The sequence below is a fragment of the Mesocricetus auratus genome, unplaced genomic scaffold, assembly GCF_017639785.1.
Source record: "Mesocricetus auratus isolate SY011 unplaced genomic scaffold, BCM_Maur_2.0 Super-Scaffold_100676, whole genome shotgun sequence".
Lineage (NCBI taxonomy): Eukaryota > Metazoa > Chordata > Mammalia > Rodentia > Cricetidae > Mesocricetus > Mesocricetus auratus.
The window spans coordinates 174937480-174956929 of record NW_024429266.1 but is presented as its reverse complement, the minus strand read 5'-3'; the positions used below and the strand labels follow the sequence as shown (position 1 = coordinate 174956929).

At 45.9% G+C, this 19450-nt stretch overlaps 1 protein-coding gene across 6 annotated transcripts in view; it reads right to left on the bottom strand.

Annotated features, from left to right (window-relative positions):
• Atg7 (autophagy related 7) overlaps positions 1-19450 on the bottom strand; it is a 278976-nt gene that overhangs the window by 221424 nt on the left and 38102 nt on the right. For all 6 annotated transcript variants that reach the window (XM_040738126.1, XM_040738125.1, XM_040738129.1 and 3 more), the window contains 2 exons: positions 19250-19399; positions 1056-1144 (listed from right to left, as the gene is read on the bottom strand). In XM_040738126.1, coding sequence (XP_040594060.1) covers positions 1056-1144; positions 19250-19399 — 239 coding nt within the window. The remainder of the gene's footprint in view (positions 1-1055; positions 1145-19249; positions 19400-19450) is intronic.

The window sequence follows — 19450 nt, the reverse complement described above, 5'->3', positions numbered from 1 at the left end:
GGCCGGCTTAATTCACTCAATATTGTGTTTGAAAAACCATCTATAGCTGGTTGTGGTAGTGCACACCCTTTAATTCTAGCATTTAGGAGGCAGAGGCAGGCAGATCTCTGTGAGTTCTAGGTCAACCATAACTACACAATGAGATTCTGTCTTTTAAAAAAAAGGCAAAAATGTGCTGCACATGCATACATTGCCAAAACACTCAATGCACATGAAATTAAAAATAGGCCTTAAAGAAGGAAGAAAAGCTATGCATGAAGGCATGCTCAGGATACCTGCTATGAGGAGCCTCCTGTGCCTCTGTCATAGAATGGAGGTGCATGAGGCTGGGGCTAGTAACCACAGTGCTGCTATACACTGTGTGTGCACCTTTGTGAGCATTATGCATGCATGCCTCTCTCTCTCTCTCTCTCTCTCTCTCTCTCTCTGTGTGTGTGTGTGTGTGTGTGTGTGTGTGTGTTCGCGTGCGCTTGTATCCAGCCTGTACCCCTGTAAGCAACAATCTCAGAATGTCACCACAGCGCCATGGGTGTTTTTAACTCCAGCTGATATTCCCACAAGAGTCACAGCATCTTTTATGGATTTTGCTGCCTCCCATTTCAACTCTCCCTGGCATGGTCACTTTCCTTGGGTGATTTTGGTGGGGCTGTGGCTGCTGACCTCTTATAGGTTTAATGTTATTTCCTTGATACCCAATGATGCTGAGTGTCTTATCAAGTATAAGTTGGCTCTTCCCAATGGCCCTTTTTATTATTTTAGGATTAGGGAATTTTTCAAAGGTGGGAGATAGCAGCAGTAGTAAATTCCCCTCTAAAAGCAGGAAGGGTGGGCTGGAGAATGTCAGTGTCATAGCCTCTGGGCTCCCGAGAAGACCTGCTTAGGAGCAGGGGGGGGGGGGTTATAGAAACTGGGTCACAGCTAATTTAATTGACTTATTTTCTAGTTTCCACACCAGGGATGAAATCAACACACTTAGGGAAAGACGCTGACATAAGTAGACCCACTGTGGGAAACATACAGATGAAGACATACAGACATGACACACATGTAAATACCATCTGTGGGCTGCCAGGACCAAAAAGTTCCTCAAAGGCCATCCAGGGTACTGGGCTAGGTTACAGGGATCGTACACACCAACTGTTATCTGTGAACAGAAAACACTTGCTGAGAGCCACACATAAGGGCAGTTTGACAGCACCACACACCACTAACACTCCACAGAAAGTAGGCACTTGGTGGAAGGTGAAAGGGAAGAAAGCCTTGGGATCTCATCCTAGATGAGAGGACTCCTTCACAGGCAAGAACTGGAACATTCTCCCTGTGCTGCCTGGCCTCGCAGTCAGCATGGCAGAAAGCAGGAACTAGAGAGGTCAGAAAGAAAAAAAAAACTGGACAGAAGGGACGTAGAGAAGGAGGGGAGGAGGGAGGGACAGTGGGTCCAAAGACAGAGGGCAAAGGACAGTCTACCTTCAGGACTTACAGAGGAGAGCCCTCTCAGAGAACTGCAGGCTGTAAGAATAGCTCATCTGTGTGTGATGAAGACAGAAAACCAGAACGAGGCCTACACCCTGAGTCTACAGTCAGTTCAAGTTAAAAAGCTAGATGCTTGCAGAGTGCACAGTGCAGTGGGAACACATATTCCTCCCACCTGTGTCCGCTGCCCCCTTAACCCTGACTTCCATCTGGGTAAGTATTCAACTTCAAACCACAGGCCTCCAGTGAGGGCTTTACTTGGGGAGACCCAGAGCTGCCCTCCTCCCAGACCATCAAACACTGCAGGTGACATGTATCTTTTCCCTTCTCCTCTCTGTTGAAAGGCACCTTGCCCCTGGGCCCCAGATCGATTGATCAATCGATCTGTCTGTCCATTCATCCATCTGTCCGTCTGCCCTCCCTTCATTTCTTTCTTTCTTTCTTTCTTTTTTTTTTTTTTTTTTTTGAGACAGAGTTTCTCTGTGTAGTCCTGGCTGACTTGGAACTCACTTGTAGACCATGCTGACCTCGAACTCAGAGATATGCCTGCCTCTGCCCCTTCCTGAGTACTAGGATTAAAGGTGTGTGCCATCACATTCAGTCAGATATTGATTTCTAAAAACCATTCTCCAATAAAATATGTCAGGGCACCTTGGATTTTAGAGTTGGGACCGATTTTAGAGTTGGGACAGAGAAAAGACAAGATGTGCCTGGATCATCTCATAGTACAAGATAAATAAAGTGCTCAAGGGAAAAGAATAAAAAAGAATGAGGCCACATCAGGGAAATGAAGAGAGCAGTACAGAGCTACAGAGCCCGAGTGTCCAAACGGGAGCAACCAGAGGGACAAGTGAGTTATGGGGTGGGGGGGCTAGAGGGATGGTGGGGGTGGGGCATAACCTAAACTGCAGAGTGTCTATGGCCCATGGCAGAGTATAGTGCATGCTAGGCTCCGAATCCCACCCTCACCTCTGCCAAAGAAATCGATAACCCCATACTCATCAATATTGGACTTAACAAGTCGGTAAGAACTCAAACAATGTGTATGGATGCTGCCCTCTTCAGGAGAGGCATTTAATCCTCCCCATCTCTGAGGGGAGGCTGAACTGAAGGATTTGTTTCCAAAGCACAAATAGTAACTTTACAGGAGAAGGCTGTAACCAAGGGTGTCATCAGGGATCCCTGGGGAGGAGGGAAGAGCAGGGGAACCTGATTACATCTAGATTCTTTAAAAAACCCATAACCACATTCTTTTGTAAAAATTATTTTATTATTTTTTCATACAATATTTTGATCATATTATTTCTCCTCTACCTCCCATACCCACCCAACTTTATGTTCTTTCTCCCTAAAACAAAACAAATACCAACACAAATGAGCAAACTATATATATTTAAAAAAACAATAAGACAACAATACCAAAACAAAACTAGATCAGTCATGGGGCTAGGGAAAAACCTACTACTATTAGTCTGATAAATGAACATAGCAATAAAATGACTCCTAATGGCATATTGCTATACCCATCGATCAGAGCATTGCTCAACCCTCATCAAAGAAGCTGCTTCTTGTAGTAGATGGGAACGAACAGAGAGACTCACAGACAATGTGTAGAGAGCAGGATGTCTTGCAGAAGAGGAGGCAGAAAGATTGTAAGAGCCAGAGCTGGTGGACATTCCAAGGAAACAACAGGATGGATACACATAAACTCATAGACTGTGGTAACATGCACAAGACCTGCACTGGTTCAAGGCAAACAAAGTCCCAACCCTGAGAAGAGGAATTGGACACAAAGTCCCAACCCCTAGCCAAGATGCTACCTGCAATTGATACTCACTGTCACTGGTGATATCAGCCATACTGCAGGACAGGTCCCATGGCTAGGAGTACTTGGCCAATGCATAACAAACTCATCAATGCAAAACATATAAAATTTGGTGCCCTCTTTGATTTTTTTCCTGGTTTGTTTTTGTTTGCTTGTTTGTTTATTTTAATTTGCTTGTATCCATAAGCACATTTTAATAAGAAAACAGATATTCTGAAAAACATAGCTTACCAGTCAAACTGTCAAGGTCATCAATACAAGAGAGTTTAGAGAGCCTACGAGACTAAGGGGACACAACACAACTGCAGTGCAAAAATGCTCTGGTTCAGGAGCTACTGGGAAAAGCGAGAGGACTGCAGCATCCCTGGCTCCTAAGCTCTGAAGCGGGAGTAGTGGTGGAAGGTAACAATGTAACAATGTCAAGGAAAACTGACTCACAGGAACAGACCGGAACTCCACACACTTTGCAACTATCTTCTTTTCCATATTTTCCCAGTTACCTTTAAAAATTGTTTAAGTGTATGAATGTTTTCCTTGAATGTATGTATCTGTACCGCGTAAGAGCCTGGTGCTCACGGAGGTCAGAAGAGGGCATTGGATCCCCTGGAACTGGAGTTATGGATAGTTGTAAATTGGTACATGGGTGCTGGGAATCAAACCTGGATCCTCTGGAAGAGAAGCAAATGCACTTCACCTCTCCAAGCCCACTAGTTACTTTAAAAAAGTAGTTTTAAATTTTTATGTGTATGGGTGCTGTGCTTGCATGCATGTCTGTGCACTGTTTGTGAAGTACCAGAAGAGGGCATCAGAGTCTCTGAAACTGGATTTACAGATGTTTGTAAACTACCATGTAAGTGCTGGGAATCAAATCCTGGTCCTCTGGAAAAGCAGTCAGTGCTCTTAACCACTGAGCCATCTCTCTAGTTCCTGTAACTATCTTCTATAAATCTAAAGTCGTTCCAAATAAAAGTTTAAGTTTTAGTAACGAGGAGGATGCTGAGTGTCTAGAGCACATAGAATCCTTTTCACCCTTCCATGATCTTAGACATATAGTAGCTACTCAGTAAATGTTTATTGAATGATAGAAACATGGATGAACGAAGGCCAGGATGGACTTTGGCATGTGTCCAGCACGTGCAGGTCCTGGGTTTGATTCCCAGTACTGCCAGGAAGCAAAACAAAACAAAAAAAGGCTGGACATAAATGAGTGGGAGGGAAGGAAGTAAGAATGAGGAAAGTAGGGAGAAAGCTGGCAGAGAACCATGCAGCCATGGATTTCCATTATAAGTATAATGTAGGTTAAATAAAAACAAGGTTGATATGAGCTCATGTACATAAACAAAATTTGTGTGGGGGGGGCAAGGAGGAAGAAGGAGAAGGAGAGAGAGGCAGTGATAGATATTGGGGAAAATGTTAGATAGATGTTGGGGATACATGGATTCTGGAGATTGAACTCGGGTCACCAGGTTTGCACTGTAAGCACCATTCCCCACCAAGCCATGTCACCACACCACTCCCTTTTGAAACAGGGTTTCACTATGCAGCAGTGGCTGTCCCGGAAATCACTCTATAGACCAGGCTGGCCTCAAACTCACAGAGACCTGCCTGCCTCTACCTCCAAGTGCTGGGATCAAAGGTATGTACCCGAACACCCAGTTCTGTCTTACTTTTAGTCTAAATTAGCCCAGAAACTTTATGCATTTATTTCATACAATGTTCAGTGTGGTGTAAGACAAAAGCAGAAGCGGTAGCAACATTTAGATTGAAAGCAAACAAATAAACAAGCAAACAAAAAACAATAAACCCCACAACCATGTCATATTACCAGCAGCAAAAGAAAGCTCTTTCCACCTCTTCATGCATAACTGTGGTAGAATATTATTTTATGGTGTATGACTTTTGTTTAAGCTGCATTTGTTTAACTCTGTGAAGCTGTGTTACTGTGCCTGTCTAAAACACCCGATGGTCTAATAAAGAGCTGAATGGCCAATAGTGAGGCAGGAGCAAGGATAGGCGGGGTTGGCAGACAGAGTATAAATGTAAAGAGAAAGAAGGATGGAGCAGCAACGAGAGAACAAGGAGAGGAGGACGTCAGGGGCCAGCCACCCAGCCACCCAGCCCACCCAGCCACCCAGCCACCCAGCCCACCCAGCCCACCCAGCCACCCAGCCACCCAGCCAGCCCTGCAGTAAGAAGGAAAGTAAGATATACAGAAGTAAGAAAGATAAAAACCCCGAGAAAAAAGGAAGGTGGATAAGAAAAGCTGGTTAGAAGCATGCCAAACTAAGACTGGGAATTCATAAGTAAGAATAAGCCTCCCTGTGTGACTTACTTGGGAGATGGGTGGTGGGCCCCCCAAAAAAGTAAAGAAGAAAACAATTACAATATACATAACTACTGTTCTGGCTGGCTTTCTTTTTTCTCCTTGTCAACTTGACACAAGTTGGAGTTGTCTGGGAAGAGGAATTAAAATGCCTCCAGCAGATTGCCCATAGGCAAGTCTGTAGCACATTTTATTGATTAATGACTGATGTGGATAGACTTAGGTGGCCCCAGCCCAGTGCTGACAGCATCACTCCCCGGCAGGACATCCTGGGATGTATAAGAAAGCCAACTGAGCAACCCAAGGACAGCGAGTCAGTAAGCAGCTCTCCTCCACGGCCTTTTCAGTTCCTGCCTCGAGGTTCCTGTCTTCACTTCATAATAGACTACAACTGTGAGATGAAATAAATTCTTTCTTCCCCAAGTTGCTTTGGTTATGAACTTTGCCACTGCAACAGAAATCCTAGCTAAGACAACTACCCCTAACTATTCTTTACAAAAATATGTTTGTATTATAACTTCTAGACATAAGTGGGATCATGCCACAAGAGTAGATTTATGTCTCATCACACATAAGCTCTTCCTGACCCGCAAATATTCTACAGCCATTGCTAGCAGTGGCTGAGTGCTGGTCTGTGGCAGAGATGCATCAGGCCTTGTCTGTGTCCTACTTGAAGACAGGTCCATCTTCACCTATCCTCAATCTCAGAAAATGAAATTTACTATTACCAACACCTAATTATCACGTTAGTTCTATAATTATTTGCTGCTTTCTTAATTGTGTAAAAACTTCTGATTTTTTTTTTGATTTTTCGAGACAGGGTTTCTCTGTATTGTTTTGGAGGCTGTCCTGGAACTCGATCTGTAGACCAGGCTGGCCTGGAACTCACAGAGATCCACTTGCCTCTGCCTCCCGAGTGCTGGGATTAAAGGCATGCGCCACCAACGCCCGGCCAACTTCTCAGATTTTGAAGTCTTTTTTTTTTTTTTTTTTGGTTTTACAAGACAGGGTCTCTCTGTATTGTTTTGGAGGCTGTCGGTCCAGCCTGGCCTCAAACTCACAGAGATCTACCTGCTTCTGCCTCCCGAGTGTTGGATTAAAAGCGTGCGCCACCACCGCCCGGCTTTTGAAGTCTTTTCTAGAAGTATATTCATGTCTTCAGGACAAATACATATATATCTACTTAAAAATAAATTCTCTTCAGATAAAATATCGTCAGCATACAGAAAACTTTTTTAATACAGAGAACTTTTATGAACACAGCTATCAAAGCTACGCTGAGTCCTGCCAAGGCCAAACATTCAGTCCTGTGGGCCTTGCTGGCCCTGTGAGAATTGTGAGGACAATCATGGCACCCACCTAACAGGGTTGCTGCGGAGATGAAGTGAGATGACCCTGAGCACACAAAGCCTGACACTCCCGGTGCTGTTAACAGCAGCAGGAGTGCCTCTTGGCCTCCCTCAGGGGCCTGCATCTCCATCAGACTTCTCAGTAATTCTGATGCAGCTGCTCCAGTCTGTGAACTTGAATTTGAGAAGCACTAGAGAGGGTAGTCTTGGAGCCAAGAGAACAAAATCAACCAAACCTGTGGGGCTTTTTCTCAAGTCCCCAAAATCCAAGGACTCGTGGCTTCTCATGCCACCATGTGATGTGCAGACCAGAGCATCAGTGTCCCTGGGGAACTTCGCCCTCCCCTCAGCCTGCTAGCTCAGAGGAACCCGTGGTCTCCCAGGGGAATGTTGGAACATGGGCTCGGTGCTCTCCTGACCTCACCATGGCTCTTCTTCTCATACCATACTTAGCCTTGGGGTGGGGGAGCTTTAAGAAACTTGCTGCCTGGGCTCCAAGTCCAGAGGTTCTGATCAAGGTCTGGGACTTGGCTTCAGCAGTGGGTTTTTGTGCTAGGGATAGAAACCAGGGCCTCACATGTGCTACAACAGCACTCAAAAAAGGGCCTCATGTGTGCTCTAATAGCACTCTAACACTGAGCGCATCCTCTGCTCCATCGCTGCATCTTAGGTGGTTCTAACAACAGCTAAACACCACTGCTCAATGATGTGCAGCAGTTTCTAGAAAGGATGGACACATGCCACCCACGTCACAGCTGCCTGGAAGCTGGCTGCACTCACGTACATATCTCATCTGATCCCCTATGTGCTCAGCAGACACCCAGGACATTCTTATGCACAATCATTTCAGCTCTAACACTTTAGAATTGAAGAAAAAGAGCACTTGCTTAAAGTGTGGTTTACTGCTTTTTTTTTCCATACTGTAACTGATTATTTCTTGGACCACTGTGTACTCCTTACTCAAGGACCATATGCGATGAATCAGGAGGCAGAGGATCAGTTCAAGGTCATTCTTCGCTACATAGGGAGTTTGGAGCCAGCATGGACTGCGTGCCCCCATCTCTATCCCTAGCATCAAAATGAAAGAAGGAAGGCAGGAAGGGGTTGGGAAGGGATGGACGCAGAACAAAGGAACCAGAAAGGAAGGAAGGGAAGGGGGTAAGGAGGGAAGAAGAAAAAAGGAAAAGTGATGAATTGTTTCATCTCAAAGGCCTCTTTTCAGATGTGCAGAATTTTGGGTGACATTATAGAGAAGAAAGGAATCACAGCTAGGGCCAGAACAGCAGAGCCCAGTGAAGCTTGGTCCCACAGCGTTTAAGAGCACCAGAGAGGCATTTAGGAAAAGTCTCAGTATCAACCCAGAAAATGACATTCCTTTAGAGGTCTGAGTTTCAACTGCTAAATGTGACCTCAAAAAAAAAAAAGTTGGCCCATGCAGAATGTCATATGTGTCTTACTCTTTGATGACCTTTGGTAACTGACTTAACATCTTTGAGCTTAATTTTCTCATCTCCCAAGTGATTCTCACCTGCATTCAGCACAGACTGAGAATGGGGGGGTATCACACAAGAAACAGTAAAGATAGCAAACCACAGACACCCCCAGCTGCAGCCACCTCCCCACATCCTGCTCCAGTTTAGTCCTTCACCACAGACCTCCTCCTCCTTCAGTTCCAGGAGAAAATTGAGGGCGTGAGGGCCAACTGACCAACACTCTCTGGGTCTCAAGTATTATATCCACACACACACAGAGTTGAACCCAAGTGCTGTCTGCATGGTATAAAACAGAACATTATACCCCATGCCACAGCAGATTCCCAGCCTCAGAAAAGAAGTGTATTTCTTGGTAGGAAGGGAATAATCAAAGGGAAAATCTTGGAGCAGAAATGACCAGGAACCAGTTTCTTAGAACACCCTGACCTAAGATGAGCCATACAGAGCAGGGTGATTAGTTAAAGAAACATCTGCCATGTATCCACAAATGGGGGTGAGGCTGAAAATGCTTGAAGGGAGCTCTCCCATGGGGACAGGCATGCAGGGGACAGACATACACCACACAGGAAATGACAGAGCCCACTTGACAAGAGGCTAAATATTAAGTATCATTTAATATTCCTTTAAGGATTTGAAAGTGACCCCAAAGTTTCTTGGTGTTTCAGGGGTTAACTTGGAGCCTTAGTCTAGGGAGAATTTATATATGGGCCAGTGAGTGCTAGGTGAACCAGCCTAATGACAGAGATAAAGATTGACTAGGAGTCCTGGGTTCTAAACCTGGCTTTACCATAAAGTGACTTCATGAACTGGGCTGAATCACTTCCTTTTATGACAAGGCAAAGCAGAATTAAAAAGGAAGGCTGTTCTAACAGTTTATAAGTAAGTGTTCCTTTCTGCTTTGCTGAGGGTGTGCGGCTCAGTCAAGTGACACAGCTGCGATCTGGCGACTGTCCATGGAGCAATTTGCAGAAAACTACAACACGAGAATAAAGAGGGCAAAGCAGTCAACCTGACCATCTCCAGTTGGAGGGTTTTCCTGTAAGGATCCCGTACAAATGGCTGCCTTTAATACTCAAACACTCAGTATCCCAGGCAGTGGACAAAGAAGAGTACTTTTTAAAAGCACAGGGAAGAAAATGCATGTCTCAAGTGCACTCCAAGGTCACAGCCTGCAACAAAGATACAAAGTAGCACCTACCACTAAGTGGTAGCTAAGTGAGGAGCAGGCCTGGCTCACAGAAGACAGCTGGAGAACCACAGGGGAACCTGCTGTAATTACGAAGCATTTTCCACTAGAACTGACTTAGAATGGCATTCCGTGGCAATGCAGTGCTCCTGTGGAACTACTCTGTCCAGTTGAAATCAACACTTCTTGCAGGAAGTAAGAACTTAAAGGAGGGTCATTTCTGTGCCTGCCAGTGTGTAAGAACCCAGAGCATCTGATGCTGGGGAGGCACACGGCAGTGCATGGCAGCACTCATCCACTAGCACTCGCCACCTTGACAAGGCTCGACAGGCTTGTGACCGCCAACCCTGGCCACCTCTCCTCCAATCAGGGTTCTGTGACTTCACCTCTGTATTTTGATGATCCATGGTGGGAATCCCAGTGCAGAGGAAATGAGCAAACACCACAAAATCGTGTGAGTCCTCCTCAAGGACCAGTTGTTGGACATGAACCAGCACAGCACTGATTACAAACCATAAAATGTCCAAGGGTGGTGGGGTGGGTCAGAGGATAAAAATGCTTTCTGGACAACCCATTCGTGATCTGGATTTGTTTCCTCAAATGCAACGTGTGGGAAGGGAAGGGACTCTTGCAAGTTGTCTGCTGACACCCACAAGTACACCCTGCTCGCTCTCTCCTACATGGGTGCGCGCACACACACACACACACACACACACACACACACACACACACACACAAATAATAATAATAATACTTTTATAAAATGTTTATTATCAGGACTGGAGAGGTGGTCCAGTGGTTAAATGTATAAACTGTGCAAACGCCAAAGGATGGTTCTCAGCACCCATATTGGGCGGCTCATGAAGTGCCTGTAACTCCAGTTCCAGGGGATCTGATGTCCTCTTCTGGAATCCCCTGGGCATAAACCCACAAGCATGCACACACATTTAAAAATTTTAAGTGTTCATCTCTTCCATTTAGTAATTCTTTATCTAAAGAATTTTTCCTTTAGAAATTAGTCAAGCTGCAGATGAGTTGGGAATGAATAATTCATACATTAAAAAATGCTGGGCTGGGCAGTGGTGGTGCATGCCTTTAATCCCAGCACTCGGGAGGCAGAGACAGGTGGATTTCTTTGAGTTCGAGACCAGCCTAGTCTATAAAAGCTACTTCCGCCGGGTGGTGGTGGCACACGCCTTTAATCCCAGCACTAGGGAGGCAGAGGCAAGCAGATCTCTGTGAGTTCCAGGCCGGGCTGGACCCTGGACAGACAGCCTCCAAAATAATACAGAGAAACCCTGTCTCGTAAAAACAAAAACAAAAAAACAAAACAAAACAAAACAAAAAGCTACTTCCAGGACAGCCTCAAAAGCCACAGAGAAACCCTGCCTTGAAAAACAAAAACAAACAAACAAACAATGCCCCCACACACAAAAATGATGGGCGATGGTGGCACACACCTTTAATTCCAGCACTCAGAAGGCAGAAGCAGGCAGATTTCTGTGGGTTCAAGGCCAGCCTAGTATACAGAGGGAGTTCCAGGTCAGGGATATGCACAAAGAAATCCCATCTCACCCCACCCTCCAAAAATATCTAAACAGTAACAAAGTATGTGAGCTAGTTGTCAGAAACAGTACAGATAGTCTATTATTACACACCTTCTAAAAAGGGTGTGAAGCAAGAGGATGTTATCCTAAAAGGCTGCAATCAAACAGAATATAATTTTTGTTTCAAGTAAAGCACAAAAAAGGTTACAAGAAAACATACATAGTCTACTTCAAAAAAAAAAAAAAAAGCTGAGTATGGTGGCACAGGCTTATAATCCAGCACTTGGGAGGCTAAGGTAGGAGAATCTCAGGTTCCAGGCCATCCTGAGCTACACATCAATATCTTCCCTTGAAAATAAAATAAAAACCTCAAAACTGAAAATCAATGGCTAAAGAACTGTGAAATTTTGCAATGGTGACGGCAAGTTGAAGCTGGAAATTAAGCACACCCAGAAACACAGCTAGCACAGTGTACTGATGCACTGTTTGCACAAGCTATTTATTATTATTATTACTGTTATTATTATTGTTGTGTGTGTGGTACACCATGGTGTATATGGAGTTCAAATAGTTGTTTGCACGAGCTATTTATTATTATTACTACTGTTATTATTATTGTGTGTATGGTGCTCATGTGCACCAGGGTGTATATGGAGTTCATAGCCAACTCTGGAGTTGGTCCTCTCCTTCCACCTTTTCTTGGGTTCCAGAGATCTATCCAGCCCAGGTCTCCAAGCTTGTATGACAAGCATCTTTAACCAGTGAGCCATCTCGTCAGCAGGGAGATGGCCTACTTGTGGCTCAAATCACTGAATGGATCATAACTGGATCTTCACAAAGATAAACCATGAGCTGGGGTGTGGTTCAGGAGCATGCTGTCTACCTAACATGCACGAGGCCCTGGCCTCCATCCCCAGAATTATGAGGTAGGGGTGTGTGTGTGTGTGTGTGTGTGTGTGTGTGTGTGTGTGTGTGTGTGTGCGTGTGTGTGCGTGTGTGTATTTCCCACCGCACATCATTGTGTGCATATTCTCTGTCTCTGTCTATCTCTGTCTCTTTGTCTTTGTCTGTCTGTCTGTCTGTCTGTCTGTCTCTCTCTCTCTCTCTCTCTCTCTCACACACACACACACACACACACACACCACATCCATTTTGGGAAACATTTTTGGGATACATGCAATCAAGAACACCTGAATATTGAGTTACAATGTCACAGGTAATTTTCACTCGAGTTAAATCCAGCAAGTGTGCATTAAACAACCTCATATCAGCAAAGAAGTGAGAGAAAGGTAATCCTGGGTACACTGACTGAGAATGCCCATGCAGGACCTGTCACTAAGCTGGCATGCTGGCTAGATGTGTAGGCCTGAAAGTGACCCAGAAGCCATTTCTTTGGTGGGTGGGCTCTTCTTGTTTCTTCAGATTTTTTGAAAACCAAAAAGAGAGACAGAGACAGAGACAGAGACAGAGGAAGGAAGGAAGGAAGGAAGGAAGGAAGGAAGGAAGGAAGGAAGGAAGGAAGGAAGGAAGGAACTTGGTCTTTCTTTGGGCAAACCTGGAATACTCCAAATATACTTTCATGAAATAGCTGAAAAGTAAGACTAACACAAAAAAGTTTCCATAGAAAATGTAATCTGATCAATTTATCATTTGAAGAGATAGAGGAACAAAGGTCATGCAGGAAAAAAATCTAGTGCAGCTTGACATACTGGTTACCTCCCAGTTCTTCTAGCCACCCACGAGGGATGGTGTTGCTACTATATACTTGTCAGGGTGAGGATACTGCTGCTTACAGGCAACACTGGCTCATTAACTGAAGTGGGAACTGGAAAGTGGCTTTCTCCTCTACACCTATCCAGGAGCCAGAGAGGAAAAAGCTAGCTGCTGCCTTGCCCGCTCAGCACACAGTGGCAAGGCTTCCACCCCTAACCGACGTCCATTTTCCTCATCTGTGATACAGAGGGTTATTGATAACATAAGGACTGGCTCTACGCTGGGCACAAGGTCAGAACTCAGACAAGGGAGGCTTGGGCTGCTGGAGGCTAGAAGTGTAGCCTCCTTAGGGGCAGATGCCACTCTTGTACCAGCCATGTTCCACATGTTCATCAACACCCTATGCACACAGAGATAACCCTTCCCATTCTACCTCAGCAAGCCCACAGGCACACTCCTTTCCCATCTCTCCCTTCAAGCCAGAGATCTACAGATCCACAAAGGGTCTCCATACTTCCATGGCATTAGATGTGACCTGGAACCTGGGGAAATTGTTCAGTCCTCAGCACACCCCACTAAGCGCAGAGAGGACCTGTAGCTTCTAGTACATTCTTGAAGAAGTAATGATTGGTACAAAGAGCCCTCATTATCATACCAAGAGCTTCTAGCTACTTCCTGGAGGCCTACTGTGTGTCAGGCACTGACTAGTCTTCTCATATGAGACCTCCAGTCCTCCCCACAAGACAGTCATGCCTGGTTCATTCTCGCATTCCGCTTTCCATATAGGGATGACTTGATATTACTCAGACACAGTGGTGGGCAACAAGATAGGAGTCCTAGGAGAACAGAGCATTTAAAAGGAGGCTGGGCTGATGAGATGTGTCTGCAGGTAAAGGAGCTTGTTGTGTAAGCCTGGAGACTTGTGTTTCATTCCAGGACCCGCAAAAAGCCAGATGCTGCAGATTGAATCTGTAATGCACCATTCTTACAGCAAGATCAGAGGCTGAGACAGGAGAATCACCTGGAAGTTCATGGACCAGCTAGCCTAGGGTACTCAGAATAGAAACAACACAAGAGACTCTCCTTCAATAAGGCAGAAGGAGAAAGTTGTCCTTTGACCTCCACATGTGTGTGTGCCATGGCATGAACACCTCTGCACACACACATCAGAAACACATGTACAATAATAACAATAAATAAAAGTTTTAGCTGGGTGTAAGTCTTTAACACCAGCAGCTGGGAGGCAGAGGCAGGTTGATTCTGTGAGTTCAAGGTCAGACTGGTCTATAAGGTGAATTTCAAGACAGCCAGGGCTACATAGTAAGGACCTGACTAAGATAAACAAACAGACAAAAGTATGGAAAAGAAGAAGGCCAGGTAGAGGGTACACGCCTACAGTATGCAGAGACTGAGGCAAGAGGGTCTAGAACTTAAGGCCAACTTGGACTACAAAGTAAGATCCAGTCCCACCGGGAAGTGGTGGCGCATGCCTTTAATCCCAGCACTCTGGAAGCAGAGGCAGGCAGATCTCTGTGAGCTTGAGGCCAGTCTGGTCTACTAAGCGAGTTCCATGACAGGCTCCAAAGCTACAGAGAAACCCTGTCTCAAAAAAAAAAAAAATCCAGTCTCAAAAGATCAACAATCTTAAATGCATAAATTCAAAGCAAGGTTTAATATCAAAGATAACCAAGAAAATGAAGAATGACAGCTGTGCCAAAGAATACAATCCGGAGAGGTGGGTAAGGCTAGCTTCAGAAGAGGAGGGGTAAGCCTGTGCATGGAAGAGAGGGGAGTGTCCTGAGGATGTAGGGAGTGTTCAGATCCAAAGCACGCACTCAGCAGAGCAAAGGGGACGTGTAATGAGGGTGGGGGGAAGAAAAGGGTGCCACAGGGAAAACGAGAGGCCGGACGCCTAGGAGAGATTGTGGACAAAACTGTAAACTGTGGCTAGATTCCTCCCACAGGGCCAACATAGAAGTCAGGCATGTGAGCAGATCCCTCCACAGGGCCAACATAAAAGTCAGGTATGCGAGCAGATCCCTCCCACAGGGCCAACATAGAAGTCAGGTATGTGAGTGGATCCCTCCCACAGGGCCAACATAGAAGTCAGGTATGTGAGCAGATCCCTCCCACAGGGCCAACATAAAAGTCAGGTATGTCAGTGGATTCCTCTCACAGGGCCAACATAAAAGTCAGGTATGTGAGCAGATCCCTCCCACAAGGCCAACATAGAAGTTAGGTATGCCATCTAGGTGTGGTGGTGCACACATTTAATCCAGCACTGGGGAGGCAGAGGCGGGTAGATCTCTGTGCTCAAGGCCAGCCTGGTCTACAGAGTGAGTTCCAGGATAGCTAGGGCTATTATACAGAGAAACCCTGTCTCAAAATCTCAAAAAACAAAACAAAACAAAAAAAGGTATATCAGTAGACACTCTCCCACAGGGCTGACATCAAAAGTCATATATGTCAGTAAAGAATTCAGCTGCTAGGCTCAGAGTGAAGACACTCAGGGATTTCATTTGGGAAACACCACAAGAGATCACTGCAGGTGAGGGTTGGATCAGAGGCCACAGTAGACCCAGAGGCCCATCCAGAGGTCACTCAGTGACACAGAGGAAAGGCAACAGCTCAGCTCGGGGAAACAGAAAAAAGGTACAGGTAGCAGGTTGAGATGTTAAGAATCTGAGAGCTACAGGAAGCAACTATGTGACGAGGGACAGGGAGGGAGCCAGCAAGAGGATGGAAACAGACCCATTCTGATGATGCCTTTAAGAGGACCAACAGCCTCTTACTGGGAAGGTCCTGAATTCAGGGTGGGTAAGCAGGCAGACAGATGAAGTGGTGAGGGGCCACAGGGAGTTTGAATGTGTCACGTGGGAAGAAATGGTTACTGGAGTCATGGACATAAGGATGTCACCCAGGAGAGACATCCAGAGGATCTCAATACTTCTCCATCTTTCCCAGGAAGACAGGAGGCTCACTGAGAAGAGCAACTTCTAGACGAAAATGCAGCTGGGAAGGGGAGGCGGGGCCGGGGTGTAGCTCAGCCAGAGAGGACTTCCGTAGCACGGGTCAGGTGTCCTAGGTTCCATTCCCAGTGCTGTAAACTGGGGACAGGGGCAGAGACACAGACACCAAAGAGGAGAAGCTGGAGGCTGATGTGACGTGGTGGCAGGAAACAGATGACCACGTCTGAAGGGAGAACACACCTGTAGGGCGCACACTGAAACAAATGCTTGTTCTTAGAAGACGGTGAGTCATTCATGGAAACACCAGGACACAAGGAACACTTAAGAGAAGCTGGGATTATCTAAATAGCAAACTAAGGCTAAGGCTGTAAAAGCAGGAGTGCCTAATCTCACCTGGACTCTTCCAAAATGTTTATGGGAACTCTACTGCTGCCCCAGTTTCTTAAGAAGCCTGCCCGGATGGCATCAGGCCACGATCACCTCTCTCTTGCTTCCACTTTTACCCAGAGGGCAGTAAATGTGGAGCCCACAGAGGGGGCACAGCATGGCTGCCATGCTGAGGGTGTTCACTGGCTGCTCAGGACCTGGGCTGCTGGTTGAGCATCACTTTAGAAGGCAAAGGGTAGAGAGGAGGCTGCAGCTGGACCCCAGACAAGGCCAGGAGACAGCACATGGAGTCAGTTATCACTTTTGGGGAAATAAATCAATGAGGATGGCATCAGTCAGTGACAGGAGAGAGACAAAGGGAAGAATCCATTAGGGAGCAGAGTGCAAGCATGTGGTGTTTGGAGGGCGTGGCTACGGTCAGAGTGCAAGCTTCACCTTGGGGAGCAGTGGAAGATGAGGCAGGGCTAGCTAGGGCATTTCAACTTTATCCTGGAGGGTTGCAGGAAGAGGAGGGATGTGGCCACAGGCTAGAAAATGCACATGGAGGAGGGATGGGAACACTCATGACCACAGGCTGGGAGGCTGGAAACTCCAGTGAAGTTGCCAGTGTGCACGGCTGCTGTGACACTTTCCACAATAAGAAACAGCATAACTTACCAACCAGTGTACCAATATCTCACTTATTTGTTTCCTTCCTTAAATTTCTATTAACTTATTCTTGTCAGTGCCTCTTCCGCCTTATAAGACTCTGGAGTCTCTGAAAACACCTATACAGCGTCTTTCAAGTTGTAGTCAACAAGGAGGCAGTCAGCACATGTGCTGTGAGTGATCCAGGCTTTCCTGAGACCTGTCCTTAACCAATGGGACAGTTCTAAGCAAGTGAGGAGCAATGGTCCTGGCTGCATAGGTCCTTGATCCAATGAACCACTGCAGAGTTCAGAGGAGACTCAAGATCTATGCAGTCTCTTAAAATATGCTGGGGAGAAGGGGGGAGAAAACACAAGTAGGAAAAGAAGTGGGTATGTACTGAGTGCCTGCTACATGGTGAGGGCCTGCTACATGCTAGAATCCCACCACACACTAGGGCCTGCTACATACAAGGCGTCTACTACATATTGGGGGTCTGCTATATGATGAGCACCCACTATGTGCTGAGCATTTTGGGGGAAGAAAACTCTCTCTTTATAGCCCTGGCTGTCCTGAAACTCACTATGTAGACCAGGTTGGCCTTGAACTCACAGAAATCCACCTGCCTCAGCTGCCTGAGTGCTGGGAATACAACTGAGTGCTACCATGACCTACTTCTGTGCTGAGCATTTTATTCACATAGCATGGAAGGAGAAGCTCTGTGGTATTTGGCAGAAATGCCAAGGCAAGACAAGGTTCCTCTGCTTCCCTGGGGCCACAGAGATAGCAAGTGCCAGCACTGCCATCAGATCCAGGTCTATTTAGAAGCCCAGGGTCAAGCAGAGGCGGCCTGCACCAGAGCAATGTAGACATGGGAAGGCAGAGAGGGCAGCTTCTAAGAAGCTGGCCATAGGTATGAGGTGACGGTCAGCATCATTCTCTTCACATAGGAAATGCAGACACTGTGACACCCATTTCACAGATTTATTATGAGATTTTGAGTTTGTGAAAGCAAGCCCCAGTGGAAAAGTGCTCTGTAAATGGCTCTGTTGGCGAAGTGACACTGGGGGAAGGAGCATCTATTTGCTGCACTCAACCAGGCCTAAAGCAGCTTTAAAACAATTCTGCTGCTGACACAGTACAGCAGGCTGGACTCTAAGTTACTAAAGGCCTGGTCTATTTGTCAATCACCAAGCAACTGTTCTACTATCACCTGGGCAAAAGAAGGATTTTAAAAGTTAAATCTTCATTCTTTGAGGACTTTTCCTTTGAAAAAGAAAATGAGAATGCAGTTGATTTCAAAACAAAGACATCCTGGCTGGGGATGGAGCTTGGCTTAACAGTCACAAGGCCTTGGGTTCTAGATTCAAACTGGCCATCAATTAAGGGCCTCTTTTTTTCTCAACTCTCCTTCATTTTACTTACATTACTCCACCTGATCTCACCACTTCCTAATACTTGTGGATCGTTTTCATTCACAACCTGATGTATGGCTCAATTTCCATACAAATACAATGTATCTTATTACTTAAAACTTTTGCAATATTCTTATTCATTCAAAAGAATTTGCTCAAGGGCCTCAAATAAGTGCTCCACACTCCACAGACACCAACCAATCAATCAATATGGGCCCTGTGTAACAGTCTAACATGGTACAAAATGGTGTTTTTGGGTCAGGGACTGTGTGGAAAGAGGCCAAACAGGGGAAGGAGACACACGTGAGAATGCTCTGCAATGGGAGGAGACGTCACTAAAGACAGAGAGTGCTGTAGGATGCTCATAGGAAGGTGACACAATGTGAGTAAAAACAGAAAGAGATCTTGGTGTGTTTGAGTAGGTGGTGGTGGTTAAGAGTGGAGTCTGGATGAACTAGGCAAGCTTAGTTGGAGCAATGGTTTATGGGAAGAATAGTAGAGGATGGGCTGAAAAGTACTGGGACCAGAAGATGGTCCCACTAAGCTCTGTTCACTGAATGACGGAGTGACATGAGCTGTCTGAGGATGACTCTTTCTTGGCAGTATTATGCAAGATGGAAGCAAGAAGATTCCAGGAGTAAGGCAAGCTCAGTGGTAAGGCTGGCAAGTCGAACATGGAGGTAGGGCATTTCTAGAGGGAAAACGGATCTCTTCATCACTAGCAGAAGGGAGGAGTCACACCACCGAGTTATGAGAGAGCTAGGGGGATCCCAAGGAGGAGTTGAACTGGGAACAGTGGGGGTGGGAGAGGACAGAGAAGGAAATGTTTTAGAACATATTGTGGAGAGCTAAGGAAATGCGTTTCAAATTGGTAGTGGTCTATTATAACACAAACTTTAAACTTTTTAACTGGCTGACAAAATGATACCCATAGACTCTGACCTTTGTCCTTTGACCTTGGAAGAAATCACTGTAGTGTTTGAGCAAGGAGACCAGCACGGTGTTGTCATCGTACTTGATTAAGAAGTATGGTAGGGCCGTGACTCTTTCAGCTTGACACAGATCATCGTAGGCACGCTCGAGGGCCTGGATCTGGAAACAGCAGGGGTGAAGGCACTTTCTAGGAAATACAGCTCTGAGCTA